At 43.0% G+C, this 10533-nt stretch overlaps 2 protein-coding genes across 2 annotated transcripts; both read right to left on the reverse strand.

Moving 5' to 3' along the window:
* Window positions 1-4588: 4588 nt before the first annotated feature.
* On the reverse strand, window positions 4589-5320 carry LOC140746720 (uncharacterized). Its single transcript, XM_073078818.1, has one exon. The coding sequence runs from the start codon at window positions 5318-5320 to the stop codon at window positions 4589-4591; it is 732 nt and encodes a 243-aa protein (XP_072934919.1).
* A 2395-nt stretch (window positions 5321-7715) lies between these two features.
* On the reverse strand, window positions 7716-10327 carry LOC140746721 (uncharacterized). Its single transcript, XM_073078819.1, has 3 exons — window positions 9178-10327; window positions 8836-9131; window positions 7716-8273 (listed from the first exon to the last, which is right to left on the reverse strand). Exons 1-3 carry the CDS (start codon window positions 10325-10327, stop codon window positions 7716-7718), a joined length of 2004 nt encoding a protein of 667 aa, XP_072934920.1.
* Window positions 10328-10533: the final 206 nt, after the last annotated feature.

Below are 10533 nucleotides of genomic sequence, written 5' to 3' on the forward strand. Positions count from 1 at the left end.
TACGTGACAAAAGGCTGGCGGATGGCGGTATACTACGAGTACATGTCAACATTATCATTGAAGAGACTATGCAGTGAAGTACGCTGTATTCGTGATTTGTAAAAAAAAAGGGTATTATGGCGGGAAACGGCAGATGTCAAGGTTTAGTACAAAGTTCTGAAGTCGGCGCTCAATATATTTCGATGGATAATGGCGTAAACAGCGTGTCCAGTATGAGCGCCGACTTCAGAAATATGTACTAAACCAACATTTATTTGAATATTTTTTACCCGACTGCCAAGGAAGGGTTATGTTTTTCGCGCGTATCTTGTATGTTTGTCTTTCTTTATTTGATCCGATCTAACAAACGGCTGGATGAATTTCGACAGTTAAGGTGTCATTATATACGTCTCAATGACCCGAGTGTCCTTAGATAGGTGTTAGAAAAAAATAAATAAAATGGCGGATTTTTGGCGCGAAATAGTAACACATTTAAAAAAAAAAGCTAACCGAACCTATCGAATAGGGTATCATATGAAAGGAAATTAAACGGAGATTATAAAAACATACTTGTATATATATAAAACAGCAAGGTGACTGACTGACTGACTAAATAAATGACTTTTTCTTTATTTGGAAATCAAAGTACAGCCAAAACCGCTCAACTTAGAGTTCTGAAATTTTGCACATAGGTTTGCTATATAGCGTAAATAAGTACTAAGAAAGGCCTTTTGGAAATTCTACCCCTAAAAGGGTATAATAGGTAAAAACAGTTTTTTTGAAATCCTTTAATTTTGAAGCAACTGCTACAAAATTTAGTATTTGGCTTTCTGGATAGGAACAAGGACACACTTATTTATCCCCATCCGAAAAATTAACCCCGTAGAGGGTAAAATAAGGGTTAAAAGTTCATTTAAACAATCGTCAATTTTAAAGCAAACACTATGAAATTTTGTATTTGGCTTGTTGCATAAAAATAAAGAAATTCTACCTATTACGAGGTAAAATAATTACCGGAACTTTGAATTACTGAAGTTATATATTTTATGGAGTGTAAATGGTGGATTGTTTTTGCGAAACACGTTTTAAAAAAGTTAACCAAACCTATCGAGTAGGATATCAAAATAAAGGGACTTAAAAGAGATTACACATACATAATATAATATATACATACATATAACTCATCGAGACGAATGTCTGACTAAATGAGTAGTGTTGCTGTGATAAAGATCAACACAAAGGGAAACCGCTGAACTTTAGAGTGCTGGAATTTTACTCATCGGTTCTTTATATAGCGTAAATGAGCACTACGAGAATAAAATAGGATAATATGTTTGAACGTCTTTTGATTTTGAAGCAGACACCTACTATGAAACTTTGTATGTATTTGGCTTTCTGGATAAAAATAATAAAACGCCTATTTCACCGTTTTTGGAAATTCTACTTCAGCTTTTGTAGTGCAGTCGGGTTTTTTGATTTTTTAATTAATTACTTGTTTACTTTGTAGTGACATAGAATTCGGTTTTATTTTTTTGTTCATTTTTTTTTCAATTCTATCATAAACATAGCATTATATTGAGATCGTATATTGACACTATTGAAGACTCCGTTCGACTTCACACAAAGTTGGTACTCAAATCATACACCGAAATAAATACCTATGGCAGTGGTGTCAAATCGAACAATAAACCACAAAGAATTCTGTTACGACTACATAACAAACTGTCTTTCAACGTTTGTCGACGTAAACGCCTCATGCGTTTCGAGCCTTATATGATGAAGGGCACATTGGGTGTAGGACGTTCTCGGAAATGAGATGCCAATCGATCGACTGCATGTCAGGGCCGTGATGTTACAAAGAGAATGTAGAGTTATATAAGCGTTGGTTAGCTGGGCTCTTTGTTCTCGTGGACCAGGCAATTGATAGTGTTTTGTAAATAATTACAATTATAGTGATTGGTAGTGGTAAAAATCTTTGTTGTTCGACTCTGGAGATACCACTGTCACACCTTTTTTTGCCTAGTAACAACAGTTTTCAGAGCTACTTTGTTCCGGTGAACTTTGGTGGTAAAAGTCTTTGTTCCTGGACTCAGGGTGCTTTTTGCCTAGTAACAAAAATTTTCAGGACTTTGTTTCGGTTTAAAGGGCGTGGTAAAGGAGACATGTTAAGGAAGACTTATCCGAGACGTTCAACTTTGTTCCCAGGGGTAGCAACGCATCTCGTGGTCGACCTTAGGCCTACCGCCCATTATAATAATTGTATTGAATAATTGTATGCCTAATGCATCTCTCCATGAGATTATGCATAATATTTGTAATACTCATTTAAATAATAATACAAGCTTAGTTGTTTTTATAGGAAATAGGGGAAATGTGAACAAAAAGCAGTTATTACATTACTTGGACACATTGTTAAAACTTAATTTAAAGGAGATTGTAATGTTTACATTCCCTTATAGTAGAAGTTTGTCAGTCGAAGAGAATAATATTAGATATAAGTTAAATATGACTTTGCACACTGCGATGTGCAATAATAATAAATTTAATTTGATTGATACTAACTCGCTTAGTATGAATTTTTATTTGACAGGGGATAATTACTATCTCCCTAGATTTTATAAAAGACGGATAGCTGTTGTGCTAGAATATTATTTTGACATTTCTGCCATAAATTTGGCAACCAAACCTGCTTCTATTGAGCAGAATAATAATTTAAAATTATTGACATCCAATAATTTTAGTTTGACATTGGATTATTTAAATTAAATAATAGGACAGCAGAGTGCACCTCTGGCGAATTATTTAATTTACAACCATTTATGTCAAATGGTAATTCATTTATTAATATTGACATTCCAATCAATAATTATGTAAATAATTCATATAAATGCAATAATAATAAAATAATTGAGAGAAATAGATCAAATAAATGTATTCATAAGGGTAAACCTAGTAATAATAAAACTAGCAATAAAAACTTTTCATCTCTAAAAATATTGCACCAGAATATCCAGGGTTTCTCAAGTAAGGAGCTGGAACTGGAGCTATTTTTAGAGAGTAATCATTATGATATAATATGTTTAACAGAGCACTGGTTAAAACAAGGTGAAGCACAAATAAATAATACAAATCATTTTATTGCTAGTTCGTTCAGCCGTGAGTCGGCTATCGATGGTGGATCATTAATTATATCTCATAAAGGTATAAAATCAAGAGAACGCCTGGATATAGTGGGTCTCTCGATTGAACGTGTTATTGAATTATCATGTGTCGAGCTGGATAGCCTTGTTGTGGTTAGCGTGTATAGGCCCCCTAACATAGAAACATTTTCTAGATTTGAAAGTGTAATGGAAAATGTTTTGGATATTCTTTGCAAATGTAAAAAATATGTTGTTGTTTGTGGTGATTTTAATGTGAACATTTTAGAAAACAGCACATTGACAGTAAAATTTCTTTCATTATTTAGATCATATAACTTAGAATATAATTTCTTTGAGCCAACCAGGGTGACTTCATCCTCTGCTACTTGCATTGATAATATGAGGTCCAGGGTGCCGAATAAAAGACTTCGTGCTTCAATATGTGGACTGTATTTATTTTCTTTCTTACAAGTGTGTTTCTTCATCGGAGGCGTCGGAGGGAATGAATCCTCCTTAAGAGGACCATACCCACTAAAAAGTCTCCTTTAAAGGCTTCGTCCTAGGGGACCGTACAGCCGACATCGGATAGCGACCTCTCGTTGAGGAACGAGAGGTGCTAGCGACGCTCCCTAGAGAGCAACCGCTGGATAGCAGACACAGAAGGTGTCAGCGTATCATGAATACTACTAGAATCGTCGGGAAGACGATTATCAATGGAAAGTTGTTCGCCCCTGTGGGCGCCCAGAAGATTCTCCACATCCGTGGAGAGTTTGTTGGGAGCGTCGGTCAAGATATTTCTTGGCCGACGGCAATTATGACGTGTAGGAAGAGGGGCAGCGTAGTCTGCTGCACCCTTGATAAGGGGGTTAGGATGATTTTCTGAGCGGGTGAAGAACGCTTCAGAGAATTGTTTAAGGACTTGTTGCATTGGAGCGAGCTCCAGGTCGCGGTGAAGGTCGGCGTTCCTGACGTACCAGGGGGCATTAAGAGCCCGACGACAAAAGAGATTTTGTATTTGACCTGGAGTTTGTCTAGGATGGTGGGATTCGCGTGAGCGAAGACTGGAGAGGCGTAAGTTAACACCGGTTGAATGCAAACCTTATACTGATACAAAAATCCTCCATACAAAAAAGCCCCTTTATATTCGTTCGTTGTAGTCCTTCGCCGGGCGTGTCCGATAGAGACAGCACTATCTATCGGACGGAGACAACAATAGCCCTCTCGCTCTTACTTATCTCTATCTCTTTTATACTTAATTCGAAATAGCATTCTTTATTACTTATAAAATACACATTAACAATCTTACAATATAAAACAAACATATATGCTACCTTATAACTAATATAATGTCCACTAGATTCATAATAATAAAACACTTTAAAATATAAGACAACCATACAAAAAATAGAGATAGAATAGAAAAGACTAAATGTCCGTTACATTCTCCCCCCGGCGAAGACCTTCGAAGCCTAATTATCTACCGGGAGGACGATTAGTCTACATACAGGACGTCTGAATACACCACCTTTCGTCCGTACCTCCGCGCTTCGTACCACACCATCTGGTCCCGTATACACATGCTCTACTAAGCCACGGGGCCATACGTTACGTGGGAGTAATCCATCGGCTATTATAACCACGTCGCCCGGCTTCACGTTGCTCCTATTGTCCCTATTATCACCCCGAGGTGCTAGCGTAGGTAGATACTCGTTAATCCACCGCTTCCAGAACATATCGGCTAAAGCTTGTGCGGCCCTCCACGCGCGCCTATCGACTACCGCGCAATTTCCTACAAAGGGAAGGCCCACCGCCGTTCCTAGCAAGAAGTGATTCGGAGTCAACGCTTCCGGGTCGTCCGCGTTTACGGGTACGTGAGTTAAAGGCCTAGAATTTATCGTATGCTCTATTTCTGTGGTAAGCGTCGCGAGTATCTCCTCTCTAGGTGCCCTATCAGTAAGTATTACTAACATTGCGCTTTTAACGCTCCTAATCATCCGTTCCCAGGCCCCACCTTGGTTAGGGGCTCCGGGGTCAATGAACCTCCAGTCCATATGTTTCTTAAGTGCGAACTTTTCTATCTCGGGAAGCCACTCCCGATATGCCCTTCTAAGTTCGACATCCGCTCCGTGAAAGTTAGTCCCGTTATCTGAAACCATGGTATGCGGCATACCTCGACGCGCGGCCATACGTCTTATCGTCATTATCGCGGATTCGGTACTAAGGCTTGCTATCAATTCTATGTGAATACCTCGCGTCACTAAACAGGTAAATAACATTCCCCAACGCTTTTCCTTACGCCTACCTATTGTCACCCACATAGGTCCGTAGCAATCGACGCCACAATAGGAGAACGGTCGCGTATACGACTGCAGTCGAAGAGCCGGCAGATCTCCTTTGACTTGGTCTAACAGTAGTAGGGGAGCCCAAGCGGGGATTTCGGGATTTACTAAAGCGCGGCAGATTAATATACAGGGGGTTACTTTGTACCCGGTAAAGTACCTCCACGAAACATGAGGCCCATATATAAGGCCGCCCGTGAAGGATACAGGATCAGATTAGTAAAAAAAAATTGACCATCAGAAATTCTCGAGCGCGTCAGATTAAGGTAGGGTGAGTTAATTACATCCTAAAAAGTATATATTCCACTAATCTGACAATTTGAGAGTGACGTAAAGAAAGGGGAGGGCAACAAAGTTGTAAAAAAAAAAACGTTATCTCGACATTCTCGAGCGTAGCTAAATTTTTTTTTTATTTTGAAGGAAATAATTCAAGAATAATGAAAAATATATAATCTGACGATTTCCGCAAGCCGAAATAACAAAAATTCGTCGATAAAGTTAAATGCGTGCAGCTGCGTGATGCCTACATTTCCTTCTCCGCGTTTCTATTCCTCTCTCACTCTTTCTCTATCTATTACTCTCTCACTCCGTCCCCACTCTGGTTTCTGCTGCCATGACGCCATCACAGCTGATCATAAAGACTCGTTCGTGGCATGCTGTTTACAACGTGTTTCCAACGTATTGGCTTTTTTTGTTATTTTAATATTATTTGTGAGAATTAAAAGTTATAAATATTTAATATGAGTGATATAAATTTAAAATGTGTATTTTGTGGTGAAAGTGCCTCACAAAAAACAATAAAATTTACGGTAAAAACATTAAAAATTGGTTGATCCATTCAAAAGTTATTACGGTTTGAAAACAGTGTTCTATGAAACTTCTATCAGACTTTCGAGCTGAGAGAGCTCAAATGCATAGAAATATTATTTTTTTGAACTCAGCGAGCTCAAAATATCACATAAATTATATTTTGAGCTCAAAAATGTTATAAGTACAATTTTAAGCGCCCAGGAATGGAATTAGCGGGAAGTTGCAGGGATGGCCTTTAAGGTGAACCGTTTTTCTAATTTTTTTTGTCAGATCAGTTGAATCCCTCTAGATAATCGTCAGATTATGAGACAGTACGTTTAGAACATAAAGATGAACCATATATATCTTAATCTGACGCGCTTGAGTATTTCAAAATGGCGAATTTTTTTTGCACATTATGAAAATGGCCGCGAGTTTGCGTCCCATCGAAATTGTCAGATTAGTGAATGAGAGCTTTTTTTTGGTGCACTTAACACTCCCTTAGAAAATCTGACGCGATCGATTAATTTTTTTTTTTTTTCATTTTCAACCCTTACATACAACCACCCGCATCATGCAAACGATCAGATTAACATACGTACATTATTAAAAATACGTAGGGGATTGATGCTATCAATATCTGACGCGCTCGAGGATGTCCATGCAACAGTTTTTTTTACATATTTTAAAATCTATAGCCGCTTCCCCCACCGATGTAAAGGTATATATCATATAACATTTTTTTCTACTTATCATCTAAGCTTTGCATCCCAATAGGTCTCTACAACGCTCGAGTAAATCCCCATTTACTCGTAGCATCGTGGGCTCCCCTACTACAGTGCCGCCCGGCGGGCTTTACATATTACACAATCGCTTATCACGGTTCGCACCGCGGGTCGTAACCGTAACACCCAGAATTTTCGCCTAATGTTATTCGCTAGCTGCTCTCTCCCCGAGTGATTGCTATGGACATGCTCGCGTCTGATATATAACCTAACTAGGTGGCTCGAACCGTCCAGTATTGGAGGGTTCTTGCGTTGCGCGGGTATGTTTGCCGCGTCTATACTACCATTCAATCTAACTATCCCGTCTTCGTCGTAAACGGGGTCTAACTTTAATAGTCGACTCGACCTGTCGACGTGCTTTCCCTGTCTCAATCTAGCTATCTCACTCTCAAAACTGTGAGATTGCGCCTGCATAATTATAAGGCGTTCCGCCTCTCTAATATGCTTAATGCCTAAGCTAGCCACCTTTTTCCTACACCTATCCACAAATAGCAATACATAAGAGAGCGCACGCACTAACCGATCGTATGAGGAGAACCTCTCTATCTCAATTAAGCTATCCCCGGACGTTGTATGCGTCACTAAAGCTTCCGTCATTTGTAATGGCAATGTGTTTTCAACTGGCCAACGTTCCTCGCTCTCGCACAGGAACGGAGGGCCGGTGTACCATCTTGACGAGCTACTTAACTGGGTGTTACCCGCCCGTGTTGCGTCATGGCTACGTTCAACGCGGTGGGAACCCACTTCCACTGTTCTGTGCGTGTCGCCTCGGCTATTTCACTCAGACGGTGAGCTACGTAAGGTGTATACCTATTTGCGTCGTTCCTAATCCACGACAGCACCGTCTTTGAATCAGACCACAAATATACTACCGCGTCCTTCCATGAATGCTTACTCATTACGTCTGTAGCTAGCCTAGAACCTATTACCGCCGCCTGAAGCTCCATACGGGGTATACTCTGAGCTTTCAAGGGGGCGACCTTCGCCTTTCCCGCTACTAATGCTAACTTTACATTACCTGACGCATCCCTAAAACGCCAATAAGCTACCGCTGCGTATGCTTGTTCACTCGCATTGCAGAACACGTGCAACTGCCTATTTACTATCGAGTCGCGCGTGTCATAACATCTCGGTACTCTGAGGTCGGCTATACATTTTAGGTCAGCTTGCCATTCGGCGAACGCAGTGGCCTGCACGTGCGGAAGGGACTCGTCCCACCCTATTATTTCGCGCCATAACTCCTGTAGTAGTATTTTCGCCGTGATCGTATATGGACTTAACAAGCCTAGCGGATCGAAAATCGACATCACCACTCCTAATGCTTCGCGCTTTGTGGGAGTCCGCGTTAGGTTTTTTACGTCTTCCGGTACCCTATGCATTTCAGTGTTAAAGCCAAGTTCGTCGTACCTTTTTTTTTTTTGTTTGCGAGGGGGAAACCTTCAAAAGGTACCCGACGACGTGGGAGCGACGCCGGGTTATGTGGGATTTTTACCGCACTAAAACCCCCCCGGTGGCCGTCCTCGGCGCTTGGTGAAGAACTCCGGGATCTCCGATGGAACACAACCGGAGTCCTCCGAGCGCGATGCCCCAATCGGGCTCTTCCCTGGGGGAGCAGTTTACGCTCCTCCCACACACCTAGTGTTTACAACGGTATGCGGCCACACACACCGTCGTCCTTCCCGGGGTTACTTGCTGGACGGTTCGAGCTCCCACCCTTGCCGCCCGCAACCCCAGAAGCCCCCTTTTAGTCGCCTCTTACGACAGGCAGGGGATACCGTAGCCCTATTCTAGTCCCGAGACTACAGGGACACCGCGCCTGCGCCTTCGGCACCTCCTTCTCCGCGCGGGATCGGCGCGCTCCCTGGCCCGTTCGGCGTTCTCTTTTGCGAGCATAACGCGGTCGCAGAACGCGACCACGCTATCCCACGCTTCGCCTGAACGGACCATCGCTGCAACCACAGTCTCCAAGGAAAGGTCCGGCCCTATGTGCTGCAACAGGATCTGCCGCTCGACCTGCCACGCTGGGCACTCCTCGAGCGTGTGCTGCGCAGAATCCTGTGCATGTCCACAATGGTGGCACTGCGCTGAGGCCTCCCTGCCTATTCTGTGCAGGTACTCACCGAAGCAGCCATGTCCGGTGAGTACCTGTGTCAGCCGGTAGGTGACGCGTTTCTTCCTTATAAGCCAGGCTCGGAAGCTGGGCAGGATCGCACTGACCACGCGTTGGCGTGAGCCCCGTGGCAAGTTCGTCGTACCTAGGCAACCATAAAACACCCAACGCTTTATCACACAAGTGCGCGTTCGTAGCGAGCTCCTTCGGAGCGTGCGCGCGGGTCTCCGTGGGCACGTCCGACAATATTGCTTCGCGATTCGAACTCCAACCGGCTAACACGAAACCGGCTTGCGCGTGCACGTGACGCACTTCGCTGATCGTGAGCGCGGCTTCCTCTTCGGAGTCGAAACTATCAATCCAATCGTCCATGTAAGTACTATTCGTGATCGCGTCGTACGCGAGCGGATACGCGTCTTTAAATTCCGTCGCGTTCATATCGCGCATACTATGCGCTAAAAAGGGTGAGCTACGAGCTCCGAATATCATAGAAGACATTACATACTTCTGTGGGGGGTTCTTACGGTCGTCGCCCCGCCACAGGAATTGCTGCGCTACGCGATCCACTTTCCTAATCTTAACTTGTAAGAACATTTCGCGTATATCAGCTGTTAATGCTACCCGTCTCGCTTTAAACCTGAACAAAATCCCGTTTAGAGATTGCAACAAATCCGGGCCATCTAACAATACGTCTTTAAGGCATTTCCCGTTCGCTCGCGCCGCGGCGTCGAACACTAGCCTTAGCTTTCCCGGTTTGTTCGGGTTAGTGACGGCGAAGTGGGGTAAGTACCATTCCCTATCGCTACTAACATACTGACCCGTATTGGGTTCCGCGTAACCCTTATCTAACAGCGCGTTTACCTGCCTCGTATAGGCTTCCTTGAATGCGGGCGATTTGTCCATCTTTCGCTCGATTCCTTGTAAACGCCTGCATGCCATACTGTAACTCGGCGGTAGGGTCACGTCATCGCTGACCCAAGGCAGACCAACTTCGAATCGTCCATTTACGCGCTTGGCCGTCTGTTTAGTAATGCTAACAGCTCGCGTCTCACTAGGTATGGGCTTGCGGTTCGGCGTAATGCCTATTGCGTCAATGTCGTAGTGGGCTTTGACCAGATCGCTCAGCTGATCGTCCGTGTGCGCGTGCTTGATGAACTGTTGTTGAGTGCGCACATGGAGGACCATAGCCCTCTCCACCACGACGCTACGCGGAACTGACCCATGCAACACCCATCCTAACTGAGTCAACGACGCGGCCGGCTGTTTTTTATTCCCTGTTACTAATTTACGCGATACTATCAGATGCCAATTATCGGCGCCTATCAATACCCGAGGCTTTGCGTTCGCGTAGCACACTACGTCCCTAGGTACTCTTTTTGAGGATACTTTAA

The sequence above is a fragment of the Epargyreus clarus genome, unplaced genomic scaffold (genome assembly GCF_041222505.1).
Source record: "Epargyreus clarus isolate Ecla_fem2 unplaced genomic scaffold, WU_Ecla_fem_2.2 ptg000013l, whole genome shotgun sequence".
NCBI classification, from domain to species: domain Eukaryota; kingdom Metazoa; phylum Arthropoda; class Insecta; order Lepidoptera; family Hesperiidae; genus Epargyreus; species Epargyreus clarus.

Bases quoted from the DNA above. Each gene is read 5' to 3' on its own strand.
- LOC140746720 (XM_073078818.1), bottom strand. From the start codon at position 5,320: ATGACGATAAGACGTATGGCCGCGCGTCGAGGTATGCCGCATACCATG.
- LOC140746721 (XM_073078819.1), bottom strand. From the start codon at position 10,327: ATGGTCCTCCATGTGCGCACTCAACAACAGTTCATCAAGCACGCGCAC. The intron at 9,132-9,177 runs GTACTCACCGGA...TGCACAGAATAG, and splicing joins TCACCTACCGGCTGACACAG to GCAGGGAGGCCTCAGCGCAG. The intron at 8,274-8,835 runs GTAGTCTCGGGA...ATACTACTACAG, and splicing joins GGCGCAGGCGCGGTGTCCCT to GAGTTATGGCGCGAAATAAT.